Here is a 23,060-nt window from a genome sequence, read left to right as displayed (position 1 = left end):
GAAAGAGAAGCTAGGTCTTACATTTAAGAAATTTAAAAAAAATGATAACTGATATTTTCCTTTCTGTAAAGGCAGTTCATTTAGATAAATCAGTTGAGACTGTCACAGCTCAACCCAATCAGTTACTGCTAATACAGCCATAGGCTGTGGCAGACACAGGCCATGGAATAGATGAGAAGGTCTTTTTCTATCTAATGGACATACTGATTGTTTCTTCAAATAAAGTCAGAAAGATGTATGCTTACACCACTTTGTGAGTCCAGTGACAACTAAGGGGTTCAGAAAGTATTATAACTTTATTTAATGTTTAACATAATTTGTTATTTACTTGGGTTTGATTTCATTGAATCTCTCCCTGTTGTGGATTATGTTCAAAAATAGAATGCAGTTACATCACACAGAAATATGTCCTACAGTGGCTTTTCCTTTTGGCACAACTTTGCCTTTCTGATGTACAAGATTCCAGGACCAACGGGGTAAAAAAAATTGAGCCACACTAAATATTTAAAAAGGAAAATAGAAAGATGGATTCAGAAAGCTACTTCTTACCACAGTGGATCACTGAGCACAATGGGAAAGTCCCAGAAAGTTCAACTCTTAAATGGCTCAAAGACGGGAATGTTTTTCCACTATTCTCAGATTGCTGAATCTTGATATAGTAGTGAATCTCACATTAACCTGTTCTGCAGCTTTAGATCTTATAGGAGAAGCTAACAAAATCCACACCTATCCCGTGGATATAAAAGAAGCCCCATAAAATTGTTTGGGGGAAAATGTCACAAGATTACTTAGCATTATTTAAGGATGAATAAAGAGGATTAAATAAGAGAGAAAGAGAGATTGAAAAAATAAGGCTTTATTGAGGATTCCATAGAAAAAAGCAAAGCTAACATGCACATAGTAAAGGAAGCACATACTACTGAAAAAAAACTTACAGTTCAGGTGAAAGTAAAATTTATTCTGTATAAGCTTTATAGCTTCCAACAAATTCGTAAGAATGTGAACTTTATTAAACAATAAAAAATAAGAATGATACAACTGATGAATTTGAAAAAAAGGATCTGAATAAAAGATTAAAATAAGGGGGAGCTTTATGAGATCAGGCAGGAATGTAGCATCATAAATAATAGCCAAGTAAAGATGACATTAGAAACAAGAGAACAAAATCCATACTATAGAAATTAAAATCAGTACTATGGAGGACAAACCTGAAATTCTTTCTTATACTGAAGGGGAAAAAAAATACAAGAAAGTAGATTCTGAAGCAAAAGTGAACAAGCAATAAGATAAAACAAAAAAAAAAAAAAAGAAAGCTGGAGAACATTATGTATACATATGCATGTATTATCCCTAAATATAATACTAGCAAAAGAAATTAACATAATAAAAGAGTACTAGTCCATTACCAAGTAAAATTGATTCCTGTAATACAATCCTAGTTCCACATTAAGAAGCACACTAGTACAATCTACTGCATCAATAGAGAAATGGAGAAATATTATTGGACTATCTTGATAGATAATAGTAAAACACAGTGAGGACTTGGATGAAACATGATGTACAGTTTACGTACTTTAACTCATTTTAATTTTCACAAAAAGCTTATGCTAGTTATTATTATCATCATCACTTGTGTGATGAGGAAATTGAAGCAGAGAGATTAAGAGACTAAGCCGAAGTCAGCCAGCTAGTGACAGGTGATGTTAGGAATGCAGGGGGTTTTGTTGTTGTTTTAAAAAGTACATATTTGGGCGCCTGGTGGCTCAGTGGGTTAAGCCTCTGCCTTCACTCAGGTCATGATCTCGGAGTCCTGGGATCAAGCCCCACATCGGGCTCTCTGCTCTGCTTCCCCGTCTCTCTCTACCTTCCTGCTTGTGATCTGTCAAATAAATAAATGAAATCTTTAAAAGAAAAAAAAGTACGTATTCATATTTATGTGTTTGTGCCTAATATGAATATGTGTGCTTATGTGTAAAGAATTAGATAAAATTTCTCTAAAAATCTGAAGGATGAACTACTCTATACCATATAATTGTACATATCTTGATATACATTTAAAAAAATGACTAAAGCAACATACACCAAAATATTAAGGAGGCCACCTTTGAGAGACCAATTTAATAGTGATTTTTATATTGTTTTTCCTGTTTTGCAATGTTTGTGTGCAATATTCACATAAACCAATGTATATATTATATGGAAGATAGATATAGATTTTAACAATAACATTATTATCTGTAAAAGTTATCAAAATAAGACTGTCTTGAAGCCACACAGTAGTTACCGGCTCCAGATAAATCCTACTGCTATAAACAACTATTAAAATGGGTTAGAGAGTAAGTAATGGTTTTCAGAAAATGGAAGAGGCAGGGCAAGACTGAGATCTGTGAAAATGAGGTAATGTCTACAGGAGCCTTCCTCTGCCTGAGAATAATTTCCTGGCCCTAACATAGAGCTCTTGAATTCAAGCAGAACATGGAGATGCCACTGAGTTCAGGAGGTAGAGATGAGAGTACTGGGCAGCTAAAGTAGTTAGAATCTTTAAATCAGGGTAAAAGAAAGTAGGTACGCTGAGTTGACTCTAGAAACTTCTATAGGGTTCCACATGTCTTTGCCTAAAGGCTAAGTTATACTCATATAATAGTAAAAAAACCCCAAGGTTTACAATATAGCAACATACTGTTTTGTGGACTTGACAACGGAACAGAGATGGGCAGGTCAAAGAGTCCTGGGGGAAGAACAGTAGGGAATATTGAAGTTGAAGCCATTTTAGAGTGAAGAGATATCCTAACAGCCTCTGACAACATGAAAAAAAAACAAAAAACAAAAAAACAGGCTCTCTCTTAGGGTGACGCCCTGAAGAACTGACCTCTGTAGACCTTTCCTTTAAAAGCCCAAGTCTAAGCCCCAACAAGATCCACAGTAGAGACAGATTTGAAGGTTGATTCCCACAGTTAAGGAAATTCGGGTGACAATTTGGGCTTTTCACAGGTCTGCATTGTTACTATAAAACCAAGCCGATCTATACAACTTTAACATGATGAGTCAGTAATTGAATAGCCTGTTAGAACAAAACTGCCTTCTTAGAATGATTATAAAGCTAAATCTCCATAATGTAATGTCTACAATGCCCATTATCTAGTGAAAATCACCAGATAGACAAAGAAACAGAAAATGTGATCCATAGTCAAAGAGTAAAAAATCAACCCATAAATTGAAACTGAAGAGGACCAAACATTAGACTTAGCAGATAAAAACTTAAAAAAAAAAAAAGGTATTTTAAATATGTTCAATGACATTAGAGTAAATATATTACAAGAATCATAGGAAATAGAGTCTTTATAATTGGACAGATAGTGAAGTCTAGCAAAGAAAGAGAAATTTTACAAAAGAGCCAAATAAGATTTGTACCATTAAGTAGTAGACAAGACATGAAGAATTTACTGGAAGAACTTAACATATTGCAGAAGGAAAAAAAAAGATAATAAACTTGAAGATAGACAAAATTTTCCAACCTGAAAAATGAAGGGAAAATGTTGGAGAAAAATGAACACAGCCTCTGGTAAATGAATATCAAATTGCATAACATATATATAATTGGAGTCTGAAAAAGTAGAAGAAATAGATGAGGCAGAAATAAAAGGAAAGCTAAAAGAGGTTCAGCAAACCCTACATAAGATATTTAGGCACACTATAATCAAACTACTGCAAACCAAAGATAAGGAAAAATGCTCAAAAGCAGCCTGAAGGAGAAAAAAAAAAAAAAAAACACCCCATACTGAAGGGAAAAAGATAAAATGATGGCTGACTTCACATTAGAAACCGTGATATAGAGAAGAAAATAGAACAACATTCAAGTGCTTAGGGAAAAATTGGAAGAATTTTAAGTCTCACAAAAACATGAGTGAAATGAAGTTATTTTTATATAAACAAATCTGTGAAACTTTGTCTCCAGCAAATCACCACTACAAAAAGTGCTAAAGGATGTCCTTCAGGCCAAAGGGACATGGTGCTAGATTGTAACTCAGATCTACAGGTAGAAATTAATACCATCAAAAATGGTAAATAAGTGGAAAATTTTAAAACTGTATGTTCTTATAATTTGTATAAAATACATCTGACTATTCACTGTAAGGTGGGGTTATATTTTAGGCAAAGGTAAAAAGATACAATTACTTCTAAAAATAGAAAGAAGACAGGTAAATTATTTATACTGTTGTAAGAGTATTCATGTTGAAGTAAGATAGCGAATATAAAGTATCAGCTTTGAAAAGAAAAGAGGGAGGTCGTAGTAAAACATGTATGCTGTATGATTTGTGAGCATGAAGGAGGAAATACGGACTATAATTAGACTATGAAAAGTTATGAGTGCCTCTTGTTAACCCTGAAACAACTGCTAAAACACAATTAAAAAGAGACATTTAAAAATCAGTACAAGAAAAGAAACCTAAAAAAAAAAAAAAAAAAATCAGCTGAAAAGAAAGAAGGGAAGGAGCCACAAAGGAATAAAAAGCAGAGGGGACAAGCAGAGAACAAAAAAGCTAGTACACTTAATTCCAAAGATATAAAAAACTACAGTAACTATGACCTAAATACTAAAAATAAAAAAAAACCACAATATGTCAATGAATATAACAGAAATTATGCTGAGGAAAAGTAGCCAGACACACAAAAAATACTTACTGCATAATTGCATTAATTGGAAATTCTAGAAAAGGCAAAAATCATCAGTTAGTCAAGAAAGTCTTATCAAGGGACGCCTGGGTGGCTCAGTTGGTTAAGCAGCTGCCTTCGGCTCAGGTCATGATCCCAGCGTCCTGGGATCGAGTCCCACATCGGGCTCCTTGCTCGTCAGGGAGCCTGCTTCTCCCTCTGCCTCTGCCTGCCATTCTGTCTGCCTGTGCTCGCTCTCTCTCTCTCTCTCTCTCTCTCTCTGACAAATAAATAAAATAAAATCTTTAAAAAAAAAAAAAAAAAAAAGAAAGTCTTATCAATAGTTGCCTGGCAAAGGAACAAGGGTATGAAGATTAACTACAAAGGAAAGTGAGGGAGCTTTCTGGGAAGATGGAAATTTTCTATATCTTGATCGAGTAGTGCTTACCCTGCAGTATATACCAGTCAAAAGTTTATTGACCTATACATCTAAAATGAGATAATTTTATTGCATGTAAATTATATCTCAATAAAATTTTTTTAGGGGCGCCTAGGTGGCTCAGTGGGTTAAAGCCTCTGCCTTCCGATCAGGTCATGATCCCAGGGTCCTGGGATCGAGCCCCGCATCGGGCTCTCTGCTTAGCAGGGAGCCTGCTTCCTCCTCTCTCTCTCTGTCTGCCACTCTGCCTACTTGTGATCTCTGTCTATCAGATAAATAAATAAAATCTTTAAAAAAATAAAAATAAAACGGGGGGTGGAGGGGGGTGGGGGGTTGGGGGGGCTTGGGTTATGGACGTTGGGGAGGGTATGTGCTATGGTGAGTGCTGTGGAGTGTGTAGACCTGGCAATTCGTGGACCTGTACCCCTGGAGATAAAAATATATTATATGTTTATAAAAAATATAATAAAATAAAATTTAAAAAAATAATAAAAATAAATAAAAATAAAAAAAATTTTAAAGTGTATCAAAATACTGATTGCTTAGTGATCAACATATCAGACTTTAACTCTGTGGGTTCAAATTTTGCCTCTGCTATTTACTTACTGTATGAACTGGGCAAATTACTTAACCATTCAAAGTTTTCTCTATAATAGTGCTTCATAGGATCTGGAGTACGTGTTCAACATATATCGTGTTGTATTAACGTCATCAGCATCACTACTATTTTTACTATGTGCAGAACTGAAACTGTTGAAAAGAGGTATATCAAATCATGAGACAAACGTATTCTCACTTTATCTTCAAATAATTCTTTTAGAAGAGAAAAGAGACTTGGTTAAAAAGTAAATTGAAAAGGAAATGCTAACTGGTAATATAGGACAGGGAATTTAGAGTCAGACTGCACAAGTCACTCGATACACGCACAGGCTATATTAGTTTCCTGTCACTGCTGTTAACAAATAAGTTACCACAGGCTGTGTGGCTTAAAACAACACAAATGCATTATCTTATAGTTCTAGAAGACAGAAATCCACAATGAGTATCAGGGGGCTAAAAAGGTGTCAGCGGGGCTAGGTCCTTCTGAAGGCTCTAGGGAAGAATACATTCCTAGCTTCTAGTGGCTACCTATATTTGGCTTGTGGCTGCTTTCTACATCTTCAAAACTATCCACAAAGTCTCTTTCTTTCACATGACCTTCTTCTCTCCTGTATAAATCTCCTGCCTCCATTTTATAAAGATACATGGGGTTACATTTAAGACCCTCCGTGATAATCTAGAATAATCTGCCCCCCCCATCTCAAGATACTTAATTTGGTCACATCAGCAAAGCTGCTTCTATCATATAAAATAACATTCACAGATTCTAGGGATTAGGACACAATCGTCTTTGGAGGTCTTCTAAATGTCATAAAAGCAAAATTAGAAATGAGAGTGGAAGAAAGGAAGAGACATTAGCATTCTGAGAAATTTTATTTTTAACAGTTTGAAAGTGTTAGGTCAAGGAGAAACAAATGTAAAACAAAAAAGAATATACAAAATAAAATGTCATTGTTATTTTTAGGTGTTCTAAATGTTTATCTGCGTTTGAAAGGGCAGACAACAATAGAGAATCCACTGTGGTCTTCGAGTGGGAATAAAGGACAGCGGTGGAATGAGGCTCATGTTAATATATATCCAATCACTTCATTTCAGGTAAGAAAAGAACAATCATTTTTGTGAAATGATTGCTGCACGTGAGCATAAAGTTAAAGGCAGAACTTGAACAAACAAGAATATGGAGATTTAGAAATTCTGTGATATGGGCATCACAAAATGACAGTATTAAGTTTTTCTTTAGTTCCAAAAGCTGTTTTATGAAGAGAAAATTCCCCTTTTCTTTATTGATTAAAGTCTATCAAATAATATGTTTGAGTAATAGTCTTTCAAAATCCAAATGACTTGCTAGGAGAAAATGTAAGCCATTTCTGTAAAATCACATGTGTATATTTTGTTTACTGAAGATAAATAATATAGGTTCTTATAATAATGGAAACTGGATAGTCAATGCTCAATTAATCTATTTTAATTTTACTTGATGGAATTTACATACTTTAGCAAAATGTGTCTCCCTGAGGAAATGTCATTTTAGTGATTTATCACTTTGATGACCAAAGTCAGAGAACTTCAAAGAAGTTCTTTTTCTTTGTTTTGATATAGAGAAGTAAGGGTAAATTGAATTAAGAAAGTTAGCTGCAAATATATAATAGAAATTTTAATGACTAAAAAATGGCCACTATGGCTTGAGACAATATTTCACAAAACTATTTCAGTAGAGAAAATAATGTAGTTTTAGTGATTTTATTAGCTATATATAGTATGTGTATTTTATATACTCAGGTTGGGTGTTTTTTTCTACCATCAATTTCTTCAGTGTACTTCAAGACATACACACACACACACACACACACACACACATACACACACACACACACAATAAGTACTTAAGACAATAGTTCTATTACTGTTTTCTTCAGGATACTCCTTTATTGCCATAGACATCAATTTAATAATTGAGCACTTTCAAGACAATCATTTATTACCATAATGAATAGTTCAATAAATACATTTTGAGCTACTCCTGTGTGCCAGGAACATGCTAGGTTGAGGATCTAAAAATGATTGTTTACCTCAGATTGGTAGAAATATACATGTAAACACTTACATCGCATACTGTAAACATTGCAGTAATAGAGGTGTGCACAAGGTTCTGAGCACACGCAACCAATAAGAAGAGTATAGAAGAAAGTTAAGTAAAACTTGTGAAACCAGAGCCAAGGACGGGGGTTGCAAAGCAGAGAAAGAGTAATATTAATACTGCAGCAGAGTTTAGAGTAAACAGACACCGATGTACCATAGGATTTGCCTGAGAAACAGAAAAACTTTTATCTGCAATTTGGTACATAAGGAGAAATCAGACTGGAGTGAGCTGAGGTTAAGGAACCCATGGTGCTTGGGTAATGGGGGGTCATTGGAAGATTTTGCTCTGGGGATGACAGGGTACAGTGGTCATGTTGCTGACTCAAAGAGGTAAAACTGTATTTGCAAACCAGTTAGGACTTGTAAAGTTCACATAAAAGATGTTGAAGGGACAAACTAAGGAAGTGGTATAAAGAAAAAAGGATGACTTCAAGATATACTTAGGTGTAAAAACCAGCAGAACATTTTTTGTTGTTGTTATGTTAGAAATTTGGGAAGCAGCCATAAATGACTTAAAAGTCTCTAACTAGGGAATCTGGGGTAATGCTTGTGCTACACATTACCTTACATAACAAAGAGGAAAAGAGACAAACTTCAGAGATAAATATGATTACTTCTGTTTTGGACATGTTGATAAGATGCCTATGGAATATCCTTTTAAAAATGTGGAGGTTGTTGTATATGTTGATCTGAAGCTTTGGGGACATGGACATTCGTGAGTCATTGGAGTATATGTGCTACCTAGAAATGTGGAAGTGGTTGATATTTCCAAGGGAAAGTGTAAATATGTGAACAGTGATTAAATGATGGAATCATACAGAACACTAACCAATAATATGAACTATGGGAGAAGAGCTCAATCCTAAGTAGTATTTTTCAGTATGTTTTAGAGTTAAAGAGAAGGAGATCAGGAAAGTTTGGTGCCCACAGAATTTAAAGACAGTGATACTCAAACAGTAAAGCAAACTGACTCCAGTGGGCTGGTCATTACAGAGAGTATCTGTTCTTGAGAGATTTGCATAAGGTAGTAAGGAAATTAGGAAACCAGCACCCAAAACTAAAATTATTCACTACACTGCACCTGGGTGGTTCATTCGGTTAAGCATCTGCCTTCTGCTCAGGTCATGATCCCAGAATCCTGGGATCGAGCCCTATGTCGGGCTCCCCACTCAGCCATGAGTTTGCTTCTCCCTCTGCTCCTCTCCCACTGCTCATGTGCTCTCTCATTCTCTCTCTCATTCTCTCTCTCAAATAAATAAATAAATGAAATCTTTAAAAAAATTATTCACTACTCAGAATTAATAGAATGATCTACAAGCAGATATTAAATTATTATATTTCTGCAAATAGTTATTTTATTCTATATTTTTTCATAGAAAAAGCATTAATTTTATTTTGTTCATTTTGTTCTTGCAAAGGAATGTTTCTTCATTCAGGATGTCACAACAGAGAGAATCCAGAAGGGGAACATTGTTGGGGTTTCATAGAGGAAAGAAATGAGAGGCAGTGGGTCAGCTCTAAGTTTGAGATTACAATCTTACAGAAAGGAATTGCTTTTCTTTGTTATTTGGCCCATCATACTCCATTGTGTTTTGATACCAATATTGTTGATTTAAAGAAGGGATTTCAAGGACCTGAATTAGTCTTTTGTTACCAGGAAGGATGTGGTCAGTGTAAATCCAGAGTGGAACATTTTTACAACTACGAATGACAACAAATTTTCTGTAGCCTCAGGGACTTACATATTAAATTCACAAAAAATAAATTTGTAAGAATGTTTAAAGCAGATGTTCAATGGTGTTTAAATAAATAAAGCTTTTTCATAATAGGCCAAACCTTGGAGAACTCTCTTCACTATAATCCTTCCCCTCATTCCAACTGAGAAATCAGACTGGGTTTGCATAGTTGGTGCTCAAAGTAGTTATCATTTCTAGTGCTTTTTGTTCCTTTTTGCAGATGCATATTTCCATCTGGTATCAATTTTATTTTGCCCGAAGGACTTCTTTTAACATTTATTGTAGTATGGGTCTGCTAAACATGAATTCTTTTCACCTTTTGTACTTCTGAAAAAGTCTATCTCACCTTCATTTTTTTTGAAATGAGTGTAGTATTCTGGTTTTTCCTTTTGGAACTTTAAAGATGTTCTAAGAATAAATCTGCTGAAACTCATATTTATCCTTCTATATGTAATGTGACCAGTTGCTTTTAAGATTTTCTCTTTATCATTGGTTTTGAGCAGTTTAACTGTGACATACTTTTATGTCATTTTCTTCATTTTTCATGTGTTTGTGGTTCATTGATCTTGGATCTGTGAGTTTATAGTTTCTATTAAATTTAAGCATTGTCTGGCTAATGTTTCTTCAAATATTTTTAGTTCCTCCTCTTCTCCTTTGAAGGCTCCAGTCCAACACCTTATGTATGTACTTAAGACCCCTTATTCATGTGCATGTATATGAGGTGTTATATAGCTGATTAATGCTTTTTTAGTGTTCTTTATTTTTACTTGTGTTTCATTTTGTATAATTTCTATTCTGTCTTCATATTCACTAATCATTTCTTCTGCAATGCCTAATCTGCCTTCAGTCATATTCAGTGTATTTTGTATCTCAACCATTGTATTCTCATCCCCGTGTGTTCAACTTGAGTCTTTGAAAAACTATTTTCCATATCTCTAGTTAATGTTTTGAATATATGAAACCCAGTTATAATAGGTGTTTCAATGTCACTGCCCACTAACGCTAACATCTGTGTCACTTCTTGCTTGGTTTTGACTGATTTTTTTTCTCCTCATTACAAGTTATTTTTCTGCTTCTCTGCATGTCTGGTAATCTGAGTGGGTGTCAGACACTTGGAATTTTACTTTGATAGCTAAAATTCTTATGGTTTTATAAAATACAAAATTTGTTGGTCCTTTTTATATTTCTGTAAATAGTCTTAAACTTGTTTAGGATGCAGTTATTTGGAGACAATTTAATCATTTTTTGGTCTTGCTTTTAAGCTTTGTTAGGAGAGACAGAGCAGTGTTTCATATAGGGCTAATTATTTCTAACTACCAAGGCAAGAGTCTTCTGAGTACTCTGTCCAATGCCCCATGAATTATGAGGCTTTCCAACCCTCTTGTGGGCTGGGTACTTTTACCTTCAGTGCATCTCTCTGGTTTTTTCCCAGTTCTTGTGTAGTTAACTACTGCACATTCATGTCCTGATCAGTAGTTGCTAAATACTTTAGGGAGACCCTCTGATGATCTCTGCAGCTCTGTCCTTGCTTGTATTCTACCCTGCACACTCTAGCTGCCTCAGAGTCCTTAAACTCTCCTCCGCTCCAACTCCCCTGAGATTTTCTACCAAGCTCTATCTTTCTTCTGCTTGCACCATCATCTATCAATTCTGTATAGGGCACCATGGGGCTCACCTTTCTGATTCCCATCATTCATTGATCATTGTTCTTCATTACCTGATGTTTATTGTTTCATATATTTTGTCCAGTTATTTGGTTGTTTCAGATGGGAGGATAGATCTGGTTCCTGTTCAATCTGTCTTGGTTGGTAGCAAATCGAAGAGGAGCAGTTTTGGTTTTTGTTTTCTGGGTTTTTTTTTTTTTTTTAATTGTTTAAAGAGTATCAGTTTTTAATGATGTATTGCTAAGCTATTTAAATTACCTGTCAAAAAGAAGATAAATAAAGTCATATTTTTACTTTGGATTTCTACGTTCTTTTATTCTTTGACACTAGGTCTGTTGGCTAAAGACATTCTGTTATTTCCCAAGTCTTGATTTTTAAGGAAACATGAAACACAACTACATCAGCCTACCCCATATTTTGCTTTTATTTCATTTTAGTTTTGAGATTTTTGTGGTTTTGAACTTTTTTCTGACAAACCATTTTTTAGTCAAAAATCATTTGTAAACTGTCGAGCTTTTCAAAAATGCTTGCTTTGGTATGTGATACCAGGAAAGCACAGTAAAAACTGTACAGAATATATTAGCATATAAATTAGGTTTTGAGAAGTTTTCATATTACTCAAATGTAGCTTTGTGCCATTGTAGAATGTCTTTACTTCAAGTGGAAAAGAGAGCTCCTACTTCTTGGAATTTTAAATGAGATATAAGTGATTTTGAGCCTCTGCTGCACTGACACTTAGGTGGTTTTATTTGTTTGGGGTTGCATGCATTTAAATTATTTTGATTTATAAGCCCTTTAAAACACAACCACTTGCAAAGTCCTTTGTTTGAGTGTGTCCAATTAGTTTGCTTAGCTGAAAATAAAATTGTGTAGTAGTTCTCAGGGTAAATAGAAGTTTTATCCTACTGAAATTCCCTTTGGGGCTCTTTGTCAAGAATTAATATAGCGTGTTCAGTGTTGTTTGTGATGCAAATATATTTTACAGGATTTGGAAAGATTATGGCAAAATTTCCAAAAAAACAAAATTGATAGAGTGTTATTTTAGAATGTTATTTATAACATACCTTACACCAAGAAAAATATTTAACCATCCTCTTTAATGCTTTTTTTCTTTTTTAAATTTTATTTATTTATTTGAGAGAGGGAGAGAAAGCATGAGTCATGGGCAGAGGCGGAGGGAGAGGAAGAGGGAGAAGCAGACTCCCTGCTGAGCAGGCAGCCCATGCCCCATGCCAGGCTGGATCCCAGGATCCCAAGATCATGACTTGAGCTGAAGGCAGACACTTACCTGACTGAGCCACCCAGGCGCCCTGCTTTATTTCTTTTTGTAGTATATTCCAAATGCTTTCCAGGGGAAAAATATAGAGACATTTTGAGACATAAAATACAATCGTTATGTTTTCTTTGTTTTAGGTGAAAGAAATTCTGGAAATCTTCTTCTCTAATACCCTCATTTAAAGATTCCAAAATGATGTTGAGACAGTATCTTAAATCACCTAAATCCTTAACATTAAATAAGGATCAGAAACAGATTTTAGTTCTATTATTGCATCATGCTGCCCTCATGCTTGTCTAATATTAATAATAAATCTGGAATATATTGTCCTCCTTATTAGATACCACATGTTCATGTAGATATATATCTGGCATTCTAAGCCAAATTCCAGGGCCGTTATATAGACATCGCAGTGGCTCCTAAAGTAACCATTAGAAACATTTTCCAATGTTAATAGCTATTTTCAACTTTATTTGTATCCCAGCTTTTTCCAAGTGCTGTACTCTGTCAGTTTTCAGACTTCCTCCTTAGACTCCTCCTTGCCTTAACAGTAATAATCAGATGCAATATTTCTCTTATCTTGAAGAAAATATGCTCTGAACATTTGCAGAAGGCATCATTAATGCTGAGGACACATCATCAGAAGTGCACTCTATTCTCTGACTCCCCCCATCTACTTTCACTCATTAGTGTTGCATGGAGCTCTTCCTTCCTTCCTGAGAAATTTATATCAGAACACAGGTTTTATAGCATCATCTCTATCTCTATCTCTGTACTGACGTCTATAAGATTTAAATCACTGTAACATATGTAAGAAATTGCCAATTAATGGGTTAAACTACTTTTCTGTAGTGTCATTGTACAAATACAAATCCGCATACATTTTATTAACTTCCCATTTGAATATACCCACCAACAGTTAATTTTCTGATCATGCAGTATTTCCTACACACTAAGTTTGCTGAATTGCAAGCACACACTGTGAAAACATACAGAATTTTAAACTTGTCATTTTAGTTACGGGAAAACATTTAAAATAATATCACTGTGATAGTGTGTAAAGAACAGGTTTTCCATAAATTGAGCTTCCTTCCCCCCTTTTAGAAAACCAAAACTTTAACATTTTCTCCCCAAGTGTCTAGATTCCATTAATTTCTTCTTCATGGCAATTAAACCAGATGCATTTCAGAAGTACTGCAGAGGAAAGGAACATAGTTTTATCCCTTAATGTAATAGTAATCAGAATCATGGTGGTACTTCATAAAATTATGACAAAACTTAACCTATTAAACTAGAGAGCATTTCTTTTCTAAATGAATAAAATTCAGGTTTTTTTTTTCATTGCATACAGACTACAGCTTGCAAGTTTAGATAAATCATAACAAACTGTTATAGTTTCCCCTTTTTATGACTGAAAGATGTTTGTCACCAAGTATTTTTTTATAGTTTATATAGTTTATTTTTTTTAATTTTTTAAAACATTTTATTTATTCATTTGACAGATATCACAAGTAGGCAGAAAGGCAGGCAGAGAGAGAGGAAGGGAAGCAGGCTCCCTGCCGCGCAGAGAGCCCGATGCAGGGCTTGATCCCAGGATGCCCAGGATGCTGGGATCATGACCTGAGCCGAAGGCAGAGGCTTTAACCCACTGAGCCACCCAGGTGCCCCTATATAGTTTATTTTAAATACAAGGTGGTGTAGCATTTTATAAATATAATTTATCCATCCCTCAGCTGTAGACTGTATCATATTTACACCCTCTCCTATTGCCAACAGTGATAAAATAAACTTCCTTATTGAGATTAGTTTGTGCTCATGTTAGACGTTTTCTATGGGCTACATTTCTTTTTTTTTCCTTTTTTTTTAAATTTCTTTTCAGTGTAACAGTATTCATTGTTTTTGCACCACACCCAGTGCTCCATGCAATACGTGCCTTCCTTAATACCCACAGCCTGGCTCCCCCAACCTCACACCCCCCACCCCTTCGAAACCCTCGGTTGTTTTTCAGAGTCCATAGTCTCTCATGGTTCACCTCCCCTTCCAATTTCCCTCAACTCCCTTCTCCTCTCCATCTCCCCTTGTCCTCCATGTTATTTTTTATGCTCCACAAATAAGTGAAACCATTTGATAATTGTCTCTCTCTGCTTGACTTATTTCACTCAGCACAATCTCTTCCAGTCCCGTCCATGTTGCTACAGAAGTTGGGTCTTCATCCTTTCTGATGGAGGCATAATACTCCGTAGTGTATATGGACCACATCTTCCTTATCCATTCGTCCGTTGAAGGGCATCTTGGTTCTTTCCACAGTTTGGCAACCGTGGCCATTGCTGCTATAAATATTGGGGTACAGATGGCCCTTCTTTTCACTACATCTGTATCTTTGGGGTAAATACCCAGTAGTGCAATGGCAGGGTCATAGGGAAGCTCTATTTTTAATTTCTTCAGGAATCTCCACACTGTTCTCCAAAGTGGCTGCACCAACTTGCATTCCCACCAACAGTGTAAGAGGGTTCCCCTTTCTCCACATCCTCTCCAACACACATTGTTTCCTGTCTTGCTATTTTTGGCCATTCTAACTGGTGTAAGGTGGTATCTCAATGTTGTCACCAAGTATTTTTATAAACACTGGAGGGGCGCCTGAGTGGCTCAGTGGGTTAAGCCTCTGCCTTTGGCTCAGGTCATGATCTCAGGGTCCTGGGATCGAGCCCCGCATTGGGCTCTCTGCTCAGTGGGGAGCCTGCTTACCCCCTTCTCTCTGCCTGCTTGTGATCTCTCTCTCTCTGTCAAATAAATAAAATCTTAAAAAAAAAAAAAAAGAAAACACTGGAAAGTTTGGCCAAGGTACATTGTTTAAATGGAATATGTATACATTTTATTTTAATTACCTACTTTACAATCAAAAACAATATACAGGAAAAGGTATCTCTCTAAGTCGTAGTCTAGAAGCCACTTATGAGAGTATTAGAGTCTATAAAATGTTGTTATAATAATTCAAAGATATAGTTGGAGTTCAGAACATAAAAAGAACAATGCAATAAGAATCTCTTTGTGAGAGTCAGTAGGAGTTAAAAAAAAATATCTTTGTAAGAGCAAAACTGCAATGGAAATTAAAAGGAAACAAACAAATATCCCACACAGGATCTTTTTCTTCCTGTTCAAAGAGGACCCTGAGGAGGACTATGACATTCCTCTCGCCTATTGGATTGGATTCCCTATTATCACAAAATCACAAATAAACATTAAACACACTAATTATATAACCATCCCAAGAGACTAATTGTCAGAAATTATTTTCATCATCCTACTAGTAACGACTATAATTCTGATTTATTTCCACACATAATATATAAAACATCTGATTTGTTTCCACACATGATAAATAAAACACCTGCTATGCTTATACAGAAAGTAATTCAGTTGCTTTACTCAGTGACAAACTGTATTATCCATAGTTGTGCCGATAAATGTAAATAATAGACTTACAAATCAGCCAAGTATTATTACTAATCCTTAACTCATTCAGGATCCACAAGGGATGAAGTATTCATATAAGAGAATGTTCTAGATCTAGGCAGTCCTCTGAACACCTGAAAATTTGACTTTTGTTGATCTGTATTTTTGTTGTTCCGCCAGCTACACCAGTCAACATATTGCAGGGAGGAAGCAAACACATTAAATTGCATCAATCAGTCTACTCTGACACTTACCACAGAAGGCTCTCCAGCACTTCCTCTCAGTCCTACCACAAAATAAGTGTGGCAGTGTCCTTTACAACCTCTCTGCTTCAGGACTCTGTTTTTAGCACCGACCCAGGTCTGACCTTGTGTTTAAACACACGCCTAGGTCTCACCTGCACAGGGAGGTGGAAGGAAGGGAGGTTAAAGGAAGTTAATGGGAAAAGTAGGAGTGATTAATACTTTAAAGTCAGTGAAAGATATTCGGAAGGGTTTTGAGCAATGGCAGCATCATTCTGGGGCAAGGAGCTTTGAAAAATTCAGAAATGATTTTGATGAATTATACATTTTAGTTTTCGCCTTTAAAACAGCCCCATCTTTTTTATATTGCCACCTAGCTCCAGGTGACTAGAACTTGCTAAGTGAGAATAATTGTGAGCTTCAAATAAGAAGAAAATACTTGGATGGATAATTTTATCACCTATTCACCTCTACATACCAAAGATGGAAAATCCATGTACTCCTAACCCGTTTTTCCAACATCCTTCCCAATGAAAAGATTATGACTTCAGTTTCATCTGTTTGAATTTCAAGTGTGAGCAGGTGCAGACCATTCTAACCTACCCTTATTAGTCTTCCCCCCAACACCTCACTTTCCACACAAAGAAATTCAGTCCCCTTCTTTGCCGTGACTGCATTGCACACCCCTGATTTACTGCCTTCTATAAGCAGTGCTTACAACCTTTCCCTCCCACACCATCTTTTAAAATTAAAACTCTTGATGACCGAAGAGGTTTCCTCTTTACCAAACAAAATTTTCTTAGTACATTCCTATTCCTGCTTCAGTCCAGACTTAAAACCTGACTGGGAGGCAGAAATCTGTGATTTACTCCATTCGATCCTTTTAGTACCTGCATAAAACAAAGAATTGAGATGATAGCACTCCACTTTTATTCAGTTAAGTATTAGCCATGGGGCCAAAGTGGAGCATGTTGGATTTTATGGACTAAGACTCATATCATCATGAATCTGTGAGTTCTGACTTTCTCCAAGATAACACTCCATTCATGTTGTTATCTTCAGGAGAGAAGACTCAGCATCACATGACTGAAACTAAGAAGGGGGTGGGAATAACCATTGATTTACTCTAACATTGATTCTCGACCAGGTAAGCAGCACATATCAAAACAAAACAAAACAAAACAAAAAATACCCAATGACTAAAAACCCATGGGTAGGAAAAAGGCAATAGTGCTGGTTGGGGCAATTTATGATGACCTTAAAGAGCTGTATGTTCTTAAAAAGTGTGTATATTAATGTTTTAAAATGCATTCATCCTGGGACACCTGGGTGGCTCAGTCTGTTAAATATCTGACTCTTGATCTCAGCTCACGTCTTGATCTCAGGTTTGTGAGTTTGAGCCCTGTGTTGGACTTGCCACTGGGCATGGATCCTACTTAAAAATAATAAAATAAAAAATAAAATGCATTCATCTCAGTCTTGTTCAGAATAGCTGAAAATAATTTAAATGTCTACCAATATCAATAGGGTGCTAGTTAAATAAATTATGTGATATCCATACTGTATAATATTCCACAGTCACTAAAGTGACTTCCCCTTTCTGATGTCAGTGCTCTTGGATTTTTATACCATTGATTTTGGTATTTTTAATTCTCACTTTGAGGACCTTGTGATTAAAACAGTCCTGAGGATTTTTTAGCCACTTTCCAGATAACTTTCAAAAACACCACTCTATGTCAAATGCAAGTCATTATTTTCAGGCAGCCAAAGTAATGTTTCATTGCTGATTCTGAGGACTGAGAATCTGTATACCACTAACTTGATTCTATACCATATTTTAATTCTGGTCTGCCATTTTGTTTTGGCTTCAGTGATGCATGACATTTTGGATGTTTTTCAAAGAAATAGCTTTGGACAATTCTTTATTAACTTATTTATCTCAACATAGGTAAGGAGGAAACTCTTTCTACCCAAGTTAAACATAAAAATAAAAATTTCTCTGAACTTTTTTCTCCTATCAAATCATGAAAATTATTCTTACTCATGTGGACTATATTCAAGCGGGGAAAAGGGACTCAGTACAAAAGTTGATAACTAATGCTTCTGCTTATCACTTAGAAATCTCAGTCGATAAAATTAATATAGTACATCAGAGAACAACAGATGAACTTCTCAAAGGTAGCCTAAGTTTTCTGAAAATCACCACAAACTTGCCTTTAATGAACCATATCAAGATACTTTCAAAGGCAAAAACAAAACCAAAAATTTTGGCATCGATAAAAATAGACTTTCCCTCTGATTTGTTGCAACAAAACAAGGCTAGAAATTGTATAAAAATGCACGTATCAGCTTGATGTTGAAACACCTTTTCATTAAGCTAATTTTTCCTTGGAAAGACCAAACTAGATATTTCATTTTGGCATGTAGAAATGTTTGTGAATATAATCACTAAATGCATAATTGCTTTTTCATATCAAAAAGATTAAAAGGTTTTGCTAGAAGCAAGGAATAATTGTGAGGTTAGAGAGAAAATTTTAAAACAGTCTTATTTCTGTAAAAATGAAATAAAAATTTGCTAATTGTCCTTATATTGTCACTGTATTCAGAATTTAGTAATAATAGGAGAGTGATTTCATTCAGCTAGCTATTCTTTCAACTTTGATGTATTAAACCTCAATGTCAATCACTGTTGAAATTCAAAGGTCTGTCATTAAATACTTCAACCCATAAATATCTTCAAGTTCTTAAAGGTAGAATGTCAAAAGTGAAATCATAGATATATAGGAATATGAGAAAGTTATTCACGTTTTTGCAAGAGAAACAAGAAGTGCTGGGGTTTGTAGTAGTGGTAGTTTTTATTATATTACTCGGTTTAGTTTTGTTTTAAAATCAACACAGAGCTTTTGATGTGAAAAACTAATAGTAAGCAAGGAATATCCTGTCACTGGTTTTGTTAAGAACATTTATGTTTTTTGTAAGTAACATTTTTAAAGACCATTGATAATAAATGTCAGAATTGCTGTCAGTTTTAGGTTTGGCTCCTCGATTTCTCAATAACAATCCATCTATAAATCAAAGGTAGACATTTAGGTTTGTTTCATTCATATTTATAGCTCATTTTTGAAGGTATTCGAGGTCCTGGCATAGAAGGTGACATTGCCATTGATGATGTGTCAATTGCAGAAGGAGAATGTGCAAAACAAGACCTAACGACTAAGAGTAAGTGTCTATTCCTGGACTGGTTTGATGTGATATTAAAGTAACATAATAACTATTAAACTAAAATGGTCTAATTTTTAAAACTCATTTATTTTTGGTTTATAAATTTAGAAATTCCTTATATGTGAGACACTAAAATTTTGAAGATTTTTTAAAACAAAGTATTAAATTTGATGGTATGTATATCTGACCTAAGATATGACAAAAGTAATTTTGGCTTAGGTCTATGTAATAAATCAGTCCATTTTTTTCTGGTATTCTGGTATAATTCTTCTATGTGCATCACAATCTTGTTTAGTAATTTGGTTTCATTTTTTTACTCTGGTTTGAATATTATAGTTTAATAATATCTTCAGATTTTATTTTGTCACCATAAAAATATTTTGAATCAGAGACATGAATTAAAAATTATAAATAATGCAAAAACATCAGAATTATGTATTGAGCTCCTTCTTAAAATCTTCATCTCCGTATTATCCATGTACAGTTGAAAAAACTAAAATCATATCTTTTAAAAATTCCTCCAGCTGAAGTATTTTCATAGGCTCATCTGGAATCTTTACTTCTGTGTTTATATAAAGGGATATCGATCAAGCTAAATTTACACAAATAACTCATCAATTATTTAGTATGTATAAAAGGAGCATGAAAATCCATTTTTTTAAGTCCAGAGCAAATCAGAGTCTTTGTTAGTTTGAGTGTATTTAATGAGAAATTATATTAGTCTAGATGTTGAAAGTTAAATTTCTGCAACTACCCAGTGATTGCTCATACAAACTGAACTGACTCCATTTTTAAGCATTGTAAAAGGACAAAAACTAAGATTGTTTATAACAATGAGTCACTTTGCTCATAGTCTTCACCTTCTTTTCATTACACTTAGCATTCTGAGTAACAGATTCAGTAAAAATTTCTCCCTGTGTCTGGCTAATTTTGCTTTAGAAAACCAGTAGCAGTATCCAAATGAAGTAGATTTGCAAAATGTGCAGAAAAGCATGCATTCTCCTTGGAGGAGGAGAATGATTGAATTTCATAACATATATCAGTCACAGTAACATTCTAGTAACTGAAGGTGGTTACTATCTTACATCGAAATCTTACATTTGGATAATTTGATCACTGAAAGTTATTATAAATTAAATTCAAAACATTGAATTAAACTTTCCAAATGAGGAAAGCCAGAGAGAACATTCTCCCTCATGGAGAAAACAGAAGTGCTAAGAGTAGCAACAGTGAAATGATGATGCAAACCCCAAAGGACTTTACTGTTACAAAATACAACACTTTCAAAATCAGGTATCTTCTCTTCTAAAGTCAGAGAAATGTGTGGCTGTTTTAAATAAGATATATCTGTACATATTGGAGGTATTTTTGTTCAGCCTTTGTAAATCAGAGGAAGCAACCCTATTAAACAGAAACATTTTCTTTGGTATGAGAAAGTATCTTGTTACATCTATATCTACTTACCTAGCATTTGCTAAGCTCACTGTGACAAACATTGTTTGGTGAATATTAAATTAATGTTAATTTCTAAGTACAAACCAGCCTGGCAGCCAAAAGCCTCTTCTTGAGTGCTCTGGTTCCCAAACCTTCTCGGGCAGTAAATGGTACCATGGCCCACACTATTAAAAGCTGTGCTTGTCTGTTGTGTCCAAAATCTAGCTCTCTCCTAGGTGAGAGCCATTTTGTAATTTAATCCAGATGACTGAATTATGGAACTTGCTCATGTTAGCCCTCCTGGGCAACGCATATATTCTACAACATATCACTTGGACATGAAGCTTTACTTGAAACACCAGTTATGATAGGAATCTTAAGGCAGAATAGTGGAACAGGTTTTTTTAAATGGACTGATTCTAAAATTCACACTGAATAGATAATTATTTATTCAATTTATAGATACAGGACTGACCTAAGCATATATAATCCACTGTTTATGGTAGCTGATTTTCTACCCCTAACAATCCCTTCCTAGTTTTCATAGAAAGTAGTTTTTCTCTCAGCCTTTAATCTTAATCATTTTTGGAAGCTTTGGGGGAAAAAAAGACCTCTTAGGATTTCTAAGAATTTCTTATGTGTGCATACTTCCATGTGGCTAGTAGGACTCTGAGGTTGAGTTCAGCCACAAATTTACGTAAATACCTTCTGGACAAGTTCTCAAGCATATCATATCAACTTAAAAATATTTCTACTTTTCTAACAATACCTTTATTTTCCTTTTCACATGTCTTGGAAATAGACTAATAAAACAAACAAAAAAGTATTTTCCAAAAATATTTTCCACATACTACTGTTGTTTTATTAGTTCGCCAAAGTTGTATTGGTAGCTACATGGAATATTTATTCTCTTTTTTTTTTGTTTGTTTCTTGGCATTTATTTTCCTTGTCTTTAGATTCTGTTGATGGTGCTGTTGGAATTTTAGTACATCTATGGCTTTTTCCGGTCATCGTCCTCATCTCTATCTTAAGTCCTCGAAGGTGACCTTATCCTGGCAGAGGCTATAAAAGATTCACCAGGCACTGGCATGAAGAAAGAGTCTTTGTAAATGGACATTGAAAAAACAAACTACCAAAGATTCCTCCACTGACTACTGACTCAAAAATAAAATAATAAAAACGAATTTTTTAAAGCACTGGGGATAAAAAGACATCATGGAAGTATAACTTATTCCAAACTACATATAAAAGATAATCTTGACCTGAGTAGAGAAGAGACCTTCAGGTGCTTTTGTGGCTAAAAAGATTACAGCATCATCTGGTCATCTGGTTGAACTCTGGAAAAAAAAAAAAAAAGCTATAGAAATCCTTGTCAAAGCACAAAGTCATGGCTGGTTTTGTTTCAAATGAATAGTTTGCTTGTTACCATGGAAACCTAATGGCCTGCCAACAAAAACCTCACTGTAAACAGGGTACGTGAAGAGCTGGCATTTATTTTCCTTTCAAGAAGGTTTTACGTAGAGAATTAAATAAATGTAGGCCCTTTTACCTTTGGTTGTTACCCTTCCTTAAAAATAACCCGAACTCAGAATTATTTAAAACATTCGTGCTCCTCCCCACCTGTCCCCATCCCACCTTTATTGTTATTATTTGTTTTCCTCCCATGGCTAAGCTAGATAACTGTATGCTGTCTCTTTTTGCATGCATTACTATCCAGGATGGTAAACCTGGGCTTACATATTACACAGGCTTATCGGAGTTTGCTTGCGGCCACTTGAACACCCAAACTAAGTCATCTGTTCCAATGAAGAAACCAAACCACCATCTTTTATAAATTGCCATGGAAACCAAGTGCCTTCAATGAAACAAGCCTGAATAATTTTCAACTCAGAAGCTTGCACTGCTAAGAGTGGTTTGTGTAAAACTATTTTATAAACAAACTACAGAGCCTAAATGTGCAAATTACAGGCAAGACCACAAAAGCCGCTTCTGAAGAAGAAAGGACCGGAGCTGCTGCGTAAGCCCATGCAGAGATATTTGTTGTTTGACCTCCTAGACAGCCATGGCCTTTCGGCTTATTGTCCATTAGAAAATAACTTCCATTGAGACCAGACATGGGAGCAACACTTTTTTCTTCCAGGTTATTATATGGGTCAACCAGAGCAAAAGGTTGTTAAGATAATACTTAGCGCAGAAGGTGGT

General features: G+C 35.1%; 1 protein-coding gene across 1 annotated transcript in view; it reads left to right on the top strand.

The window, feature by feature from the left end:
* LOC111138987 (MAM domain containing glycosylphosphatidylinositol anchor 2) overlaps positions 1-22,198 on the top strand; it is an 853,965-nt gene extending 831,767 nt beyond the window's left edge. The window contains exons 15-17 of the mRNA XM_022491049.1: positions 6,657-6,787; positions 19,316-19,421; positions 21,815-22,198. Of these exons, the coding sequence (XP_022346757.1) occupies positions 6,657-6,787; positions 19,316-19,421; positions 21,815-21,903 (326 nt within the window). The 3' untranslated portion in view covers positions 21,904-22,198. The remainder of the gene's footprint in view (positions 1-6,656; positions 6,788-19,315; positions 19,422-21,814) is intronic.
* Positions 22,199-23,060: the final 862 nt, after the last annotated feature.

Source organism: Enhydra lutris, unplaced genomic scaffold (assembly GCF_002288905.1).
Source record: "Enhydra lutris kenyoni isolate GAN:26980312 unplaced genomic scaffold, ASM228890v2 scaffoldscaffold4, whole genome shotgun sequence".
In the NCBI taxonomy this organism is placed as follows: Eukaryota; Metazoa; Chordata; class Mammalia; order Carnivora; family Mustelidae; genus Enhydra; species Enhydra lutris.
Note: the sequence above shows the minus strand (reverse complement) of the source record. Positions and strands in the feature narration are given on the sequence as shown.